The sequence below is a fragment of the Athene cunicularia genome (assembly GCF_003259725.1).
Source record: "Athene cunicularia isolate RWA chromosome 6 unlocalized genomic scaffold, athCun1 chr6_part1, whole genome shotgun sequence".
Taxonomy (NCBI): domain Eukaryota; kingdom Metazoa; phylum Chordata; class Aves; order Strigiformes; family Strigidae; genus Athene; species Athene cunicularia.
In genome coordinates, this window is record NW_020799105.1 from 11,960,681 (window position 1) to 11,978,016 (window position 17,336).

At 58.9% G+C, this 17,336-nt stretch overlaps 1 protein-coding gene across 2 annotated transcripts in view; it reads right to left on the reverse strand.

Moving 5' to 3' along the window:
* The window catches only part of SEMA4G (semaphorin 4G), a 19,550-nt gene that overhangs the window by 230 nt on the left and 1,984 nt on the right, over positions 1 to 17,336 (reverse strand). Inside the window, exons 2-15 of one of the 2 annotated variants that reach the window (XM_026851375.1) lie at positions 7,009 to 7,243; positions 5,659 to 5,807; positions 5,045 to 5,107; positions 4,852 to 4,950; positions 3,563 to 3,656; positions 3,217 to 3,330; positions 2,853 to 3,019; positions 2,544 to 2,713; positions 2,237 to 2,378; positions 1,937 to 2,159; positions 1,736 to 1,851; positions 1,227 to 1,378; positions 973 to 1,034; positions 21 to 882 (exon numbers count right to left, since the gene is read on the reverse strand). In XM_026851375.1, the coding sequence (XP_026707176.1) occupies positions 26 to 882; positions 973 to 1,034; positions 1,227 to 1,378; positions 1,736 to 1,851; positions 1,937 to 2,159; positions 2,237 to 2,378; positions 2,544 to 2,713; positions 2,853 to 3,019; positions 3,217 to 3,330; positions 3,563 to 3,656; positions 4,852 to 4,950; positions 5,045 to 5,107; positions 5,659 to 5,807; positions 7,009 to 7,129 (2,529 nt within the window). In that variant the 5' untranslated portion in view covers positions 7,130 to 7,243 and the 3' untranslated portion in view covers positions 21 to 25. Of the gene's footprint in view, positions 1 to 20; positions 883 to 972; positions 1,035 to 1,226; positions 1,379 to 1,735; positions 1,852 to 1,936; positions 2,160 to 2,236; positions 2,382 to 2,543; positions 2,714 to 2,852; positions 3,020 to 3,216; positions 3,331 to 3,562; positions 3,657 to 4,851; positions 4,951 to 5,044; positions 5,108 to 5,658; positions 5,808 to 7,008; positions 7,244 to 17,336 lie in introns of both variants that reach the window. The other variant, XM_026851374.1, reaches the window with a different exon arrangement.

Consider the following 17,336-nt stretch of genomic DNA (forward strand, 5'->3'; position numbering starts at 1 on the left):
CTGGCAGGACCCCCTCCCCTGGCCCCTACACGGAGCTCTCATCCAGCTTCTCCACCAGCTGCGTGTGTTTCCGCTTCTCCAGGATCTTGCTGAGCTCCTCGGTGAAGGACGCGCTGTAGAGCGGTGAGGCCAGCGGCTCCTCCTGCTGCTGCAGCAGCATGTAGCTGTTGCCGTTCATCTTGCGGAGGACGCTGGGCAGAGCCCCCACGCCGTTGGTGAGCTCGGCCGGCAGCGGTGGTGGCGGTGGCAGCGGGGACACGGCAGCCGGCAGCTCCTTGACCGGGGAGGTGGCAGCCGTGGGTGCCTCGCCGGGGATGATCCGCAGGCAGCCATCAGGGTAGGCGAGCTCTTCCTCCTCCTCCTCCTCCTCCTCCCGGCGGCCCTTGCGCAGGCAGTTGGCTGAGACGGTCTGTAGCTCCACACTGGCTGGCCGTGGCTCTCCCAGCACATACTTGCCCTTGCGCCTCTCCAGGCAGGACACATAGAGGAGGATGGTGCTGAGCACGGCGCATAGCACCACCAAGGCGACGATGGCAGAGACATAAGCCACCTTCATGTCGCCGGCTGCCTGGCTGGCAGCGTGGGGCCGCGCAGCATCCGTGGGGCTGCGGGGCAGCTCAGGTAGCACGGTGAGGCTGTAGGCAGCCAGCAGTGTCCGGAGACCCCGCTCCTCCCCGTAGCAGCGGTACTCGCCGCTGTGCCGGGGCAGCGTGTCCGTCACCAGCAGCCCGTCCACCCCGACACGCAGCCGGTCCTGCCCCGTGCCTGGCGCCTCGCTGCCATTCAGCAGCCACACGGCTCGTGCCAGGTTGGAGCGCTGGTCACAGGGCAGCAGCACGTCGTCCCCTTGAAGCACCGTCCGGTTCTTCCATGGCAGGGAGCCTGCAGGGATATGCACCACCTTGCACCCATCCTAGCCACCCTAAGGGACGCTGGCGTCCCACGGGGTGCCAAGGTGGGGTGCAGACTCACCCCGCCCAGAGCTGCTCCGGCATCCCTCGTTGCCACTCTGAATGTCCTGCACCAGCCCTGTGCTGCAAGACACAGGGGGCTTCAGCCACACAACCCCGGCTGAACCCACCCTTACAGGGTCACAGCCACCGGCAGACCTGCTGCCAGATGCCAGACCCTTGGGGGTTGCACTGGGGTGACCATGCCAGGGGGTGATGTGTGGCAGCACGGGATGGAGCAGGTGGAAGGCTCACAGGCTCCCTGCCTGTCCCTACCTGTCCGCGGCAGCGGTGGCACGGCAGGCCCTGCCGTCCCAGGCGCAGTAGGGGTCGCGGGCGAGGATGCAGTCGTAGCAGGAAGCGTACCTGGCGCAGGAGGCCAGGGGCACCTGCAGGATCCCACTGGCTGCCCCCACGTACAGGCTCCTCTGGGGGAAAAGGGCTGGCTCAGCACTGCCCTGGCATGGTGTGGCTGGGCTGTGGGGTGCCCCACGGTGCCCAGAAATTCCCCACGCTCCCCCCAGCCCCACAGCACAGCTCTCTCTTGGTGGGGGTGCACGGCAAAGGGCCCCCAGCTCCAGTCAGTGCTAATGGCTGCAGCTGGCACCGGGCAAGGAGGTGGAGGTCAGGCTGGTCCCTTTCCCCAGGCTGCCCTGCTGGGGTCTGGCACGTATCCTGAGCTGGGGTGACCCAGGAGTCGTGTCCCTCCCCAAACAGCCCAATGGCAGCTTCTCAACACAAACATGCCCTGTGTGTGGTGTGCCCCCACTTCTTCCACCCCTCACCTGGGCATGGGAGATCACCAGGCTCTCCACAGGCTGTGGGTCCCTGAACACTTGCACCTCCTCCACGATGTGGAGGCCAGAGCCCACCACCACGGCCTTGTGGATCCAGCCGTCACCTGGAGTGTAGAACAGGGGCTCAGAAAGGAGTGTGGGGTGTCCCCCCTGCCCAGCAGAGACCTGGCAAACTCATCCCATGCTCACCTGTCCCCATGAAAAGCACATCATAGGAGCGGCCGTCGAGGGCCTGCACCCTGTCCACAGCCAGCCGGCTGTACGCCACGCTCTTCTTCACCAGCAGCGGCTCCCCACCAGCCGGCTTCACTTCCTCGAACATGAGTGGGTGCAGCTTGACAAAGTCCAGGACGCTGTTGGGCAGGTCCTGTGAGGAGTTGTAGCCCTTTCTGCGGGAGAGGTCCGTGATGCACTGCCCAGGGGAGATGGATGTCAGGGGGGGATGTGGCCACCCCACGCCCCACCTGCTCTGCACCCCCCGGCACTCACGGAGCCGGGCCGGGGCTCAGGCACTGCACCGTCATAGCGGGACCACTTGCGAGCCGAATCCTGGTACTCCATGTAGGGGCCCTCAAAGGCATGCTGCACCGCCGAGATGCTGTAGCGGCACACAGCTGAGGCTTCCATGGTCCTCCTGGGGGCAGAGCCTCACCTGAGCCCAGGCAGACACATGGGTGCTCCCCACTGACGCACCCACAGGAGCTCAGAGCTTGCCCGTGCATCCCCTCAAGCATCTCCAGTCCCCCCTGTGCCACAGACTTTTAGCCCCAGTCGCTTTGGCTGCTGCCCCACTCACCACTGTGCCGAGAGTGTGAAGGCAGCGTAGAAGACGGTGCTGGCCCAGCCGCCCCCATCCAGGCTGCAGACGCTGCGCAGCACCTCGTAGTAGGGGATGTAGCAGACAAGGCGTGCCTTCATGAATGATGTCCACTTGCGCTGCAGGATCTTTTTCCCCCCCACGTCGCTCTGGGAGGGTGCAGAGAATATTTCTGCACAGGCTGGTGGGTTCCCCTCTGCCCACACCTCAGTTTCCTCCAAGGTGCAGACACAGCCCCCTGCACCAGGAGGAGTATGCTTGGCTCCCCATGGCTAGAGATGTGCCTACCTTGCAGACACGGGCTACACGGGCCACTCGGGCCACCTGGCTCTTGTCGAAGAAGGATGTGGTCTCCTCACCCGCCCGCTCCGTGAAGAAGTAGTAGATTTTGTCATCATCACCAACAGGGCTGTCCTTGCTCTCCTGGACCAGCACGGAGGCCACAAACTCAGCATCTGGGGGACATGGAGCAAGATGTGAAGATTTGGGACCCACCACGGGATGGGGGATTCCTCCCTGCCTCAGTTTCCTCTCATGGCAAACCACACAGGACCCCAGGACCACCCCCTACCCCTATTCCACGCTCCCTGAGGCGATGTATGGTGCCCCATGGCCCGTGACGCCGGTCCTGTGGGGGACGGGGATGTCTCACCATTCAGCCAGTGCAGTGGGGACTCCTCTGTCTTCAGCGGCCGCTGGTGCAGGTTCCTCCGGATGTCGGGGAGGCTCCGAAACTCGTAGCGCGTGGCCGTGTACAAGCCACCATCTGGGCAAGGCAGGCACCCATCAGCTTGTCCCTCAGGGACAACCCAAAGAGCCACCAGCATCCCCGTGCCCCAGGCAGAGAAGGAAGAGGAGGAAGAAGACCCAAGTCCTGGCTTGCTAAGGCCCCTGCACGCAGAGCCTACCCAGGGACACCTCATGGGGGCACTGAGGATGGGGTCAAGGTCGGTGGCATCCTGTCTGTCCCTGCTAGCCCTAGGAAAGGTGCCACTTACCTACAATGAGGCCGGTGTAGCCACGGGCAGGGTCATATGGGCACTTCTCCTTGCCTTCCTCAAAATGAGATGGCAACATGAACCTGTCAGCATCCTTGAGATAGGACCGGGGACTGGGTTAGACAAGAGGGAACAGACCAGCCTTGCCTGCCAGTTCCAGGCTCTGCAGAGGCTGCTACCCCGGACAAAGCAATGCCCACGGCTGATCCCTTGTCCAGGCAATACAACTCCCCCCCCCGGCACCCTCCAGCTGGTCAGAAACCACATGGACAGGCAGAGCTCCCAGCCAAGAGTGGGGAGAGGGCTCGGGGGAATGGGAGCCCCAGCATCCCACTTTGGCATCATGTGGGCACTGGGCAGGAGCCAGCCTGTGCAGGTGATACTCCTGGGCTGTGCCTGGCCAGCAGACACTGCCCAGCCAGGCTGGGTCCCCCCAGGTAATGTCCCCATCATGGCAAGAGTTATTTTCTTTGGGGTTTACAGTTCAAAGCGTGTCAAATAATGACGAGGCCCTTCCAGCTTGGCAGCTCCTCCGCCTCTCTCCCAGGGTGTGCAATGGCCAAACCGGACCAGCGGCATGGCCGTGGGAATGGGCACAGCCCCTCCAGGGCTCCCCAGCCACACTGGGGACACAGCCCCAGGCCCCTTTGCCTCCCCAGTTCAGGGAGCAAGGTGGGCAAAGGGCAGCCAAGTCACTGAGGAGCCACCACACAGGGGTGAAAGTCCTGCTGCTGGGAACGTGGCTGCCCCCATCCACTCTGCCGTGAGTCACAGCCACGCAGGGACCCCCCAGCCTGGCCCTGGAAATCCTTGGGGTGGGGACGCTGAGTCAGCCCCGCTACTGTCACCCTCCCTGCCACCATCACCCTCCCCATGCACGCTTGCCACCAGCCACAAACCAGTCTGCAGACCCTGCTTTGGGAAGGGACCCTGCCACAGCAGGGACTGGGACCAGCTCCAGGGCTGGCACATCCCACCCCACTGGCCCCACTGAGCCCACGTGTCCCTCCCGTGGCACCAATCCCTCCCCCAGCCGCCTTGCTATGGGGTCAGAGTCCAACCGCAGCACCGGGGTAGAGACTTTGGTCACCTGCGTCATAGTGGCTGCGTCCCTACACCAACCCACCCCAGCCTGGGGGTCACTTGCCTTCCCCCCCGAGCCAGGGAGGGACTGCGATGGGGGCAGAAAGAGAGCGGGGCTGGGGTGGAGATGGTGGGAGAGTACAAGGGCTGCATCACCCCAAGGTGGCAGGGGACAGGTGACAGCCACGAGGCCGAGCGGTACTCACGATGGCAGCACAGAGCGGGTGGAAGGCGTAGGTCCCGCAGGCGTAGAGGTGGGTGCTGTTCAGCCTCTGCAGAAACCGCACATGGTTGAAGCACTCGGTCTGTGGAGGGGGAGGACAGGCATCACCACCTGGGGAAAGCAGCGGTGGCCCACCCCCCCACCACCACCACCCAGCACCCACCCACTGGCTCTACCTTGTTGTTTTTGCCCTTCTGCAGGCAGTCCATCTGCTTCTCCGGGGAGGCTTCCCAGTGGATCTGCAAGGGGAAGAGGGACTGCCACTGTGTGACCCCCCATTGCGTGATCCCCCCGTCACTGCAGGCTCCAGCCTCTGCCAGACCCATCAGAGATGCTAAAACCCTCTTTAAATTTATTTAGAGAGGGGATGGCTGCTCATAGCACAAGACAGCATCCTGTCCGCATCCTCCCAACCCCAGGCGAGAGTGGTCCCACACCCCAACCTATGGGCAGAAACCCCAGAGCACCCAAAGGAGCCTGGGGGATTTTGGGGTGTCCTTCCCAGGGGGAGTAAAGGGGTACACTTCCCCCCTGCCCCTCATCTTGCCAGGGTATCCCTGAAGCACGCAGCTCTGAGCCTAGGGACATCTCCCACCACTGTCCGCACACTGCCTGGCTGGGGAGAAGGACCAGGTGTCCACAGGGGACCTAGGGACAGAACCTCCAGGCAAGGCCTAGGATGGCAAGTGGGAGGATGAGCAGGGATAAGGTGGCCACAATTCGGGCAAGGACTGGGCAGCGTAAGACAGGAGGGGACAAGCAGCTGGTGGCAGGCAGAGGCCAGACTCACCATGCGGTGGGAGCCGTCAGCCACATCACTGGAGTTGAGGGCAAAGATGGCTCCCCTGGCGCCCACGTAGAGGATGCCCTGGTCATCCTCCAGCAGCAAGGTGCTGTAGTTGAGGGTGTGTCCACTGAAGCGCTGGATGCCTGACAGCTCTGCAAAGGGAACAGGGGGCTGAGGGAAGACCCCAGGGCAGGCAAGGCACAAGACAACAGGAAAAGACAGAGGATGGAGCTGGGAGCAGGTGAGAAGGCATCCACCGAGGTTATTGGGCAGATGGAGCCAGGTGAAGCAGTTACAGAAGGAAGAAAGGAAGAGGGGAGGTTTGGTAGGAGGCAAAAGGCACTAACTGGGCTCAGGCTCACAGGGTAAATTTCTCCCCACTAATTAAAATGGCAGCTCAGGGGTGGGAGCTGTGATGTCCATGCCCAGCACAGATCTGCCACGCTGTTTGGGGAACTGCTAGAGGAAGCAAAAACATGCCGGCAGTGACACTGGCTCTGAACCAAACCCAGTCAGCCCAAAAGGAAGGATGCAAAAAAGTCTGAACCAAAACTGCCGTGCAAGGGGAGGGCTCCCACAGCGAGGCTGGACACTCCCTGTCCAATGAGCTAGAGAAACCATTTGATTTAGGGTGCTGAGAGGTGGGAGGTGGGACTCAGCCCTGGCCAGAGGGACCCCAAGCCAAGCCTGGACACTCCTGCTGCAGGAGGAGAAAGTCCCATGGGGTTTGGGACCACAGAGGCAGCTGGGGAGGGAATGACCCCCCTGAAAGGAGTCATTACCTGGGGAGAAAAGGGCACCCCAACTTTAAATTAAACCCTCTCCTGCCATTGACCACCGAGCTGGGCTTCACTAACAAGGTCAATGAAGTTGTGTGGATGCCTAAGGCACGATGACATTGTGGGGCTGGCTGACACCACAAAGGCTGAAGGACAAGAACCCGGTGGCAATTACAGAAAATCATGGAAGAAAGCTTCCTGCTGACTATCTGGGCCATTAGAGCACAGCCCAGGGATGATGCCTGACTCAGGATAGCCTCCAAGGGCTGCTGGGCAGGGCTGGGGGCTGGCCAGGGCTAGGTCCCTGGACACCCTTGTCTCCCCCCTGGCTTTTGGGGGCCTTTGCCCTGCTCTATCCCTTGGGGCACATTGACTCCAGGCACCCAATACCAGACAGACATGTGGGCTCTTGACTTTTGGAGCCCAAGGAACCTGTAGCCACTGTAGCCACTCTGCCATGCTGAGCACCCCATTCTGGGGAGCTGGCAAAAGCTGGACACAGTTACGATGCACCAAACCCAGTGCCAGCAAGATCCCAAACCTCACCACGACCACCATGACCCGCACCCCTTACCATCAAAGGTGACCGTTGTCCTGGGGGTGGCATCCAGGTCAGTGGCAGACCGCTGTGACGGGTAGCCCATTGCCGCCACCATGAAGAGAGCCATCAGGAGATGGGCTATGCCTCTGCTCATTTTCCCGTTTCCCCGGCGGGGGCAGCTGTTCAGCCTGCTGCCGCCAGGCTGGCACAGCGGATCCTTGGGACGGGCTCCCCAGCTCCCCGAGACAGGGCCAGCTGCCAAACCCTCCTGAAACACAAAGCACCGGGTCAGATGCTCCTGCTGTTGCCAGCACCTCACCAGCAAGTGGACTTGAGAAGGAGCCAGCTGTGCACATGCACAGACGCTTGACCGGGTATGGCCTCAGCCCCGGGACAGCTTTAAGGTAAAGCAAATCCTTGTTTTATGAATGAGAAACAGGCATGGCACAAGGTGCCAAACCTGCAGCCAGCACAGGGCAGGGAGGAGGGTTTGAGTGGCGCGACCCTCCACAGCATTCCCCTGGCTCAGCATCTGCTCCATCACAACAGCAGCAGTTGCTTGCTGGGAGCTTGGTTCAGTTGCTTGGAGGCTCATTTTCCTCCAAGTCTGGACTCCTCCCTCCTTTGCCCCCTGCCATCTCCTGCAGCTCCCCCTGACCGAAGGATATGCTGTGGCAGAGACAGCTGATTCCCCATTGCATTTTCACACCTGAAAAGCAGGCACATTTATTCCCAAAAAAGAGAGCAACTCGTGGGGCAAAGCCTCTCTGCAGGTTTCTTGGCACATTGGGGTACCCCAAGCCCCACTCCTCAGAGCGGCTGCAGCAAGACAGGCAGTGGGGGGGGCTCCCAGGGAGCACAAGGGCTCTGCTCCTTCCTGAAAGCACAGCTGGCCATCTCCTGCTGCGCAAGATGCTTGTCCCCAAAGTTTTGCTCCTCCTGAAATGATGAGACTCCCGAGGACAGAGGTGCAAGGAAGGATGCTGCAGGCATGCAGCGATGCAGGGCAAAGGAAAACCCAAGAGCTGCCTGGCATCTTCATCAGGTCTTTTCAAGAGAGTTTTCCCCTCAGTGTTTTTCCATGACATTTTAGTTTCTCTTTCATCCCAAGCTGTCTTGAAGCTCAGAGTCTACCTTGGCTCTCGCTTTCATGCATCCAACCCCTCCCAAATAAACCCCCTGCCTCTCCCAGCTGCTTCAAGAAAAGCCACGGGTGCATTTTGCAGATACTAAGGAGGAAGGAGACAATCAGGTATCTCTGAGCAGGAGACCTCCCCATAAAGTGACCAGCACCTATAAGCTTGCTTAGGGTTGGAGGGTTTTTATATATATAAACCAAATACCTATCCTGTAGAGAAGCTGTTCAAACACGCTTGCTGCAGACAGTTTCCCTCAAGCAAATACCTTGCCGGATCTCAGGCAGAGGGGAGGTAAAACCAAAGTGAAACAGAAGTGAAAAGGGCTTTGGGGCTGAAAAGGAGAAGTGAGGGGCTGGATGTGGGATCCAGCCATAGTCCTGGAACCTGCATTAAACCAGTTTCCTTTGGAGGGTGGGTTCAGACCCAGACCTCACACCTGCGCTGGCTGCTGCCCTGGAACATGCCAGGAACTGGACAGCAGGGACATGTTCCACCCGCTCCCTCCTGCCTTGTTGCCACCCATGCATTGGCCCAGCACAGAGCACCTGTACAGCACCCAGTCCTGGGAGCAGGCAGCATGCTGCCTGCGGGGCTGAGCTCCCCAGGGAGCAGAGGACAGCAACAGCAGTTTCCAGGACAAGCCCTGTCCAGACCAAGGGTCTGCCCATGAGCAATGGGCCTGGCAGGGGGATGCAAGGCGGGTGAGTAGTGGTGGAGGTCAACGAGAAACAAGTCGCTTTGGTGGCACCATGTCTGGCACAAACCAAACACTCCAAGCTTTTTGGGCAAAGCAAGTGGTAGGGTCACATCCAGAGCACCAAAACACCCCAAAGTGCTCCAGCCAGCCCCACGCTGACACCTCTCCACCCTGTCAGCAGGACCTGGGCCAACCCAGCAGCTGTGGGGACCCTTCCCCAGGCCACTGTGCCAGGACACGAGCCTGGAATCATGCCCAAGTTACAAGAACTGCCGTGCACCTGGGCTAGAAGAGCAGAGGGGAGGAGAAACCTTCTTACAACAAGGCAAACAACAATTTCTAATAAATGAGTAACAGCCCTGCGAACTGCCTGCATGCTGCCAGGCATCCTCACCTTATCTACCCTGAACAAACAAGCCCTGAACTTTGCCTGCTGTCCAGCTCTGGGTGCGATGGGGATTGGAGGCAGGAGCATGGCCAGGAAGGGAGGCAGGGATGGTACTTATTGCAGAGCAAGAATCGCACCGAGAGCCAGACCCAGCTAACATTTAACCAGTGTGAGCACTGAGCCAGCATAGGGGAAAAAATAAAAACAATAAATGAAGCTGTGAGGCTGTGCAGGGTTCCTAGCCAGGCAGGGGCAGGGAGGGAGCAGCCTCCGCTGCTGCTGGGGCTGGGCTCCTCCACTTTTTGCAGGGGAGCAGCTACACCCATTTCCAAAGGCTCCTTTGCCCAAGATCAGATGTAACTTTGTCCTAAAGGACATTTAATCAGTTAGCTGTAAGAGCCAGTTAATATTTGACTCAAAGGGAAGGGCTGCTCTGAGCTTCTCTGTTTTCTTTTAATTATGTTTTATTCTTCATTTCTAGGGTGGGGGAGAAAGAGCAAGAAGGAACTGAAACCATCTGTGGCCCCCCCCTCAGATTGTCACCTCGGGCTGCAGCTGCACCAAACATCCCCAAACCCATCATCTCCCCCTTGGCAGGGTGGAAGCTCAAGCTCTGGGCAAAGGCAAGGGCCAGGAGCCAGAGTGGGAGGCAGAGGTCCTGTCTGTAGGACTCACCAGTCGAACTGGGGGTGGCTGGATTGCTCAAGCCCAGCACTTCCATGGGAAATGGGGAAAAGCCACGAGGGGAAACACTGCAGAGAGTTTTCTCTGGGGGAGGGACACAAAAGGAGAAGAAGAGGCCAAAAAGCAGCAGCAGTTCAATGAGATCTAGGGTTTAAGTGAAAAACTGCCCAGAAAAGCCAATCCCATCCCCAGGTGTGCGCTCTCAAGCCCCTCGGCACCTCACCTACTTCCTAGCACAGGGGGAGCCAACATAGGACCCGAAATCCCATCCCAGCTCCTGCCCCGGCTGGTAATGCTGAAGAAGGGTGGTGGAGGCAGGATCCGGCTTCAGGACTTATAGCTACCCCGAGAGCAGGGCAAAACCAGGAACCAGCCTCTCTAATTGCAACGTGCAACATCCACGGGGGCCAAAGCCTACACTCATACCGCTGGCTATCACTGCGCCAGTGGGATGCAGCCACAGCTCCCAGCACAGAGCTGACTGAGCCCAGCCCAGGCACCGGCTTCCACCGTCAGGACGGGTTTGCTGGTCCCCGGGGAACACCAGGAAAGCAGCAGGGCGGCGGAGGCTTGTGGGAGTGCGCAGGGGAGCGAGCCGAGTGAGCCCTGGTCAGGTCTGACTGGGTTTACTGGGTCACAACAGAAGCTGTGCAAGCATGACTGTGCCAGCCTCAGCCTCCCACCGGCAGCCAGCCGGCACAGCACACCCAAATGAACCGGCCCAGTCGGCACCTCCTTAAAATCCCCACAGCCAGCATCTCTGGAGGCACAAAAAGCTTTTGATGAGTGAATTTCCTGGTGGCAGGTCTTGCCAACCTGGATCCAGTCAAAGAAACCAGACAAAGCTGCCGCACCCCTCAATGGCCGCTGCACCGGGAGCTGCTGCTGGCCACTGGTGGCCCCCTCCTGCTGTCCCGTGGTCCTCAAAGCCACAAGGCAGCAAAACCAGGGAGCAAGAGCCAGCTGCAAGCTGCAGTGCAAGGAATCTGCACTGTCAGAAGGGCTAGCAAATATGAAGGGACCTCAGCTGGGGTCTTATGGGACCCCCATGGTTGTTTCCTCAGCAGCACAGCTGAAAATGATGATGGCTTTTTAATTTAAAAGGAACTGTGCGAAAGAATGGAAACACCATGTGGGAGCAGTCCTTCTCCGGCTCACTCCCAGCATGCATCCTGGATGGCAGGACAGAGATTTGCAGAGCAGGACTGGACACTTCCCCATCCTGCTCTTCTGTGGACAGCTTGTGGTTGCTCCACCAAGCTCTAGTAAAGCCCAAGCAGGCTCCTGGAACAGCTGCCAGACCTTCCTCCCCTCCTTGTGGGCTTGCCCCTCTTGGTGCTGTGCATTCCTATGAGCAAGGGCTGCTGCCTGCCCCGTGGAGGCCAGCGGGTCTCCTCCAGGTTACAGTGTCGCAAACTCCCAGCAGGGATTGCACCAGGAGACACCATTGACACTTCTTTAACAGCGACCCAGCTCAGGCGCTCCGAACCCTGGGCAGCCAATTCAGCTTTACTCATCAGGGCCAAGCCCTGGCACGTCATCCCCCCCAGTCCCCTCGGCTCCCCTGCCACTTGCTCCCCCAGCCGCGCCCCCACTAGCCCAGCACCGTTTTACCCCTCCAGGGACCCGCACAAGTTGCCCTCAGGTTCAGCTCAAACAATCTGACCCGTTCCTGGCATGGGGTGCAGTGGGGAAAGGCGCCTGCCCCAGGGGACAAGGCGGGGAGAGCTCCCAGCTCCCAGGCGTGGGAACAAGCCAAGGAATTACGGGAAAAGAGCCATCCAGCGAGAGCCCAGCCTGGCCTCTGCCTGGCTGCGAAAGCGGTGCATTTTGGGCCCCCCTTCCCCAAAGCCAGCAGACCTTGGGTGGGAAATCCTGCGAGATGTGGGAAGAGGAGCTGGGATGGAGGTTGCCAGGCAACTTTAATTCAGCCCTTGACGAACTTCCAGTACTTTGCTTCTGCTGTGGAGCCCAACCAGAAATGGTAAAATATCAGGTTCACCTCAAGTCCCCGGCATGTATCTGTCCGTCCATCCACCCATCACAGTGGCTCTGTCACGGCCTCGTACCCAGGGTGCCCTGCAAGGCAACGGGTCCCTCCCAGCAGCATCCCTGAAGGCTAGCCCAGGATGAGCTGCCCTTCCCAGCAGAGATATGCAGGGGCAGGATTTGACCCGTGGGACTGTGCTGGCGCTGCCGCACAGATATTTCTCAACCAGCTGGGATTTTTGTCAACAACAGCAAGAAAAAAATGCTAACATGCTGAAAGCTCTCCGGGAAAAGGGGATCTGTGCTGGGTTTGGGGCCTGGGGATGGGGAGGGAAAGAGCACAGTGACCTCCTGGGAGCCCCTCGACAAGTTTATTTTAGTTGATTTCTTTAAAAAAAAACATGCTTGACCCTGAGGTGCTTCAGCGGACATGCATGAGAGTTTGGCAATTTAGGAATCAGATAGATCCCTCCTTTACCCAAATTAGGGATTTGGGCACAGAGGAGGGGAGAGAGAGCAGCAACATTGGCTCCCCTCAAGGAGCATACCACCCTGCTCCCACCGCAAAGCTCCCACACATGGCACAGCCACCGTGGAGCCAGGGGGGTGGGGGGTGGGCACCAGCAGGCCATGGGAACAGGTTCTGAACTCCCCCGGCATGGCACGGCCCCCATCCACTGCTGGCAGAGCCCGGCGCATTCAGCAGAGGAGAGCACACAGCTCTTAACCCACCAACATCACAGTGGGGAGGAGGCTCATGAAGGAGCAGTGATGGACAGGAGAGCCAGCGGGACCGGTTGGGGATGTGGGCTGGTTTAAGGGGCACCAGTGCCGACAGGAGCCAGACGTCTAAACACCCCTGAAAAGACAAGCTGATCCATCAGCAAAAAAACTACCAAGAGCCTGATTTCTGACAGATTTGCCCCGCTGGCCCCCAGCACCGTACCTTTACCTCCACCCTCCTGCAGCATCCCTCTGAGGGATGCCGCCCACCCATCAAGGGGCAGGGCCCAGCCATGGTGTCCCGCTGCAGGGATAAGGGTGTTTTAGTTTCTCCCAAGCTCCCCACTTTCACTGATCTTACAAGAACTCGCTCATCTCCTCCGTCAGGTCAGGTCTGAAGTGGAGCAGGAGGTTCAAAGAGGCTGCCAGGCAGCGATGGAGCTCGCTGCCAAAACCCCATGAGAGCTCTCCTGCCATTCCCATCCAAACCGACCCAAAAGACCCAATTGAGAAAATAAGGAAGGCTGCTCCAGCCTGTGCCATGGGCAGGCATCACCTGCCTGGAGCCACCTGCCAGGCACCAGGAGAGCTCTGCTCCAACAGTTCCCAGCACGCTGCAAGCAGACAGGAAAAGCACAGTGCCTGGGACATCAGGACAAAGCACTCCTCCGCTCCCTGTCCGTATGGAAAATCCACCAATGCCAGCTGTTAGTTGAAACAGTTCCTCGCCTGGCTCCATCACCCCAAAAGCCTTGCTCAGAGCTGGCCCAGGAGGGAAGGATGCAAGGAGGGGAGGCTGAATAGGAAACCCTTGCAGCTTGGTGGTGGGACGGGGAGCACTAAGAGATACCCTGGCCAGCCTGGATCTGGCACCCCCAGGCAAAGCAGCAAAACTCCCCTCACAAAAGCAATTCCCCATATGCCAGCGGCTGTTTGGCTCTTGCATGCTGGTGGTGAGGACACAGTCCCCGCAGCTTTTCCCTCTCATCCATCACGTCTCCCCCTGCAGAAACCCCACAGCAGCATCCGTGGGATGAACTCACAGCCTGGAAGCACCCGAGAGCCCAGCTGGGAGCCACAAAGGAACCAGGAAGTGAAACTGGAAGATGCTGAGCCGTGATGACCTGATCTTTCACCCTGATGCCAGCCTGCCCCCACATCCAGGCCACGGAGGAAGCAGAGTGTGGCTGCCAAGCCTTGAGATGTGGGGTGCAGACCCCCGGGGCTCCCACCTCCTCTCTGGCAGGGAAGAGGCATGCTCAGCACTACCAACATCACCCCCAAACCTTAAAGTTTTCCATCCTTTCCCGCAGCAGCTGCAGCAGGGCAGGCTTCACCACCTGCCAGCAGCCCCTCGGCAGACCAGATGGACAGACGGACGGCTGGACAGAAAACACCCATGTCACAGCAAAGTTTCCCAGCAAGGGGGCGTTCGCATCCAAGTGGCTCAGCACTGGATGCAATCTGCAATTCAGCCTTCAAAGGCTTTGTGGCTGAAGTACATTGTCTCCATGGCAGAAGCAGGAAAATAATTGTAGAATTAAATCCACAGGAACAATTAGAAAGAAAACAAGAAAAAAATCCCAATCCTAAATGCAAAGAGACATTTCAGAACCAGCAGATTTTGGGGCTTTTTGACACATTTGAATCAATTTGCTCGTCCCTGTCGCTGCACTGTGTTTCATTTCACTGGGCTCATACAATGCAAGACAAGGAATTAACTCCTGTGTTTGTTTAGAGCCGTTTTGTCTTCCAGTTTTTTTCCAAAGCCACGTTTGAGTTTCAAAGATGTTTCTTGGCAAAGCCCAGGGTTCCCACTGTCAGTGGGGCTTCCCCGAGGGGAAACCAAGGCTCACAAATCATGCACGACCTGGGGTCCCCTTGGAAGCGGCAGCAAGAACTAGAGTGGAACCTGGCTCATCTGGCATGAACACAGGGCTTTCTGCTGCAAGCCTGTCCCTCTCACTTTTATTTATTCCAAAGATAAACTGTTTTCTTTTCAAAAGTCTAGCAAAACCAGATGATGGGAACTGTTTTATGGCTTCCAGCTTTAACAACCTCTTCTTGTTTCCCTCCAACAAAACTTCAAATTTAGGGTCAAACCCAATCTGATATTCAACTTCACATTCAGAACTGCACCGTGCAAGGCAGTAGCACCTGGCCTTTCCCACAGTTGTTTGCATACTGCCAGCTTTGCAGCCCCAAAATCAGTTCCACATCTTATTTGCATGGGCTGGGCTTTGCAGCAGGCAAACAAGAGCCCTCCATCAGGTAAGGGGAGATGAGGTTGTACCTGGGGGGAGCTTTTAAGCAAAAAGAAAAGCACATGCTGGAGCACACCCTGAATTACTAAACTGCATCCCAGCCCTCACACTGGTGGGTAACACGGTGCCAAAACCCTCAGCTTCCTTCGTCTCTGAACGGCAGAGCTCAGGCCTCAGGAAGATGGAGGGGGTGGGTTTGGTGACGACTATGCTACAGCAGAGCCCTTGTGCTTGTAAATCACTAAAAGCAGTGGCACAGCCAGGCAGGGAGGGACGCCACCAGCGGTATTTCCTACCCAGGCGGCAGTGGGGCAGGGAGCTCTCACCTTTGAACAGGAATAGGCGCCTGCCCAGCACCCGCAGCCACCCACTGCTGGGGTGGGAGGGCTTTCACAGCAGGGGAACATAAAAACCCCTCCCTGAGAGATGGCAGGTCCTCCGGGACTGACTCCCCCTCACCAAACCACCCATTACATGAACCACTTCCTAACAAGTCCCGTCAAGATGCCAAGCAGAGCCGGCGGGCAAGTGCAGGGAGGGAAATTCCCCACATGCGGCCAGGCGAGGCTGGCACCACGTCTCCACCGCACCCACGGCTGTCCTCCTGCACGGGGTGCCTGCAGAGGCCCCCTCGCCAGCCCTGCCGAGTGCACCTGGATACATTTTCCCAGCGCACGACCTGCCAGATTTGCAGAATAAACCTCCCAGCTCCAGCAAGCCCGCTACATTCCTGGTGGGGAAAATGGTGAAAGGTTCAAATGGATGTTGAAAGAAAGGCGGGGGGGGTGGGGGGAAGAACAAGCCTACAGCACAAAGGCCTCATCTGCAGGAACCAAAAGGGTTGTTGGGGTTTGGGGTTTTTTTTCCCCTCCGGTTGCAACACAAAAACAAAATCAAGATAGGGATCTCGGTGTGCTGGGGGGGCAGCTCCCTGCCCCTTGTCCCTCTGGGCAGAGCCAGTCTCACCAAGCTGAGATGAAACAGAGATGCATCCTGCGGGACACGGCGCAGCATTGCTGCGGCCATCCTGCATGGATTCAGGGTTCAGGTGGGGGGTCCCAGCCCGCGCCCACCATGGAGGGAGGCAAAGCAGCCAGAGCTTACTTAGGTCAACTAGCACAAAAAATACCATCATTGTTATTAATAATTTCCCTGCCTCTGGGGGAATCTTGCACTCCTCATCCATTTTGGGCAGTCTCTTTGTCTTTGGAGACTGTTTTTATTGGCACCTAAAGAGCCCTTCCGTGGTTCCCCCTCCCACTTCATCCTCTCGGTTTTAAAGGCCAGGCACAAGCCACTGGCCCACCTGGCCACTAACAGGGAGGGCAAAGAGAGCCCCAAACCCCAGGGCTGCCAGGCTGGTCCCTTCTACCCTTGCAACAGCAGGAAGATGCAGAGAAGCCTCCCGCACAAGCCAGTCCTCTCCACCCAGGGGCATCCGCAGCCCCCACAACTATGCATCCCAAGGAGACGAATCCCAAGGAGACAGGGCTCAGACTAGCCCCGTCCTGCAGCCCCCCACGTCCTGAGGGGAAGCAGGGGGGGGCAGCGATTGCACTGCACCACCTGCATCAGTTTAGCATCTCATCCCAGCTGGCTGAAACACCAGCTGCCCCCAGGTAACACTCAGGCTCCCCAAATACTGCCAGCAGTCCCCATCTCCGCAAACCTCTGATACCCCCGGATCTGTCAGGGAAGAGAGGGGCTATATCTGGCCCTCTCCCCAGGAGCTCTGTCCTGTCTAGCTGCAATTCCTGCCATCGTCTTCCCTTGCACCCTCTGCATGTCCCCATGTCACTCCTACCCAGGTCCCCCAGCCCCACCTCACCCCATACCCCAAACCTGTCCCCAAAGCAAGCCCCCTGCACTGCCACCAGATCCTGCATATCCCCGCCCCCCCAGTTTGCACCCCAAAACCCTACAGCTGACTGCCCCTGAACTCCATCCTGCCCCCAAGGCTCTGCCCCTCTGTTTTCCCCAGGGCATCATTCCCTGGACTTCGACCCCAGCAGCTCAGACCCTGCTTCTCCACTGGATCCTGCCTGTGCTTTCAGCACCCGCACCCAGCACCCCAGATCCTGCCTGTGGGCTCAGCACCCAGACTCAGCACCCCAAACCTTGCCTGCAGACCCAGACCCGGACCCAGACCCTACCAAAGGACTCAACATCCAAATCCTGCCTGTAGACTCAGCACCCAGAGCCAGTACCCCAAACCCTGCCTGCAGACCCCGACCCGGACCCCACACTCCAGGCCCTACCGAGGGATTCAACACCCAGATCCAGCACCCCGCATCCCGCCTGTGTGGACACAGCACCCAGACCCCCAACCCAGCGCCCCCAATTCTACCTACTGAGATATGCAGCACCCCAAACCCACCACCCCCGACCCTGCCCTACAGCCTCAGCACCCAGGCTCGGCACCCAACCCCTGCCCTGCCAGCAACCAGACCCAGGTTCCCGGAGCCCGCCTGTGGACG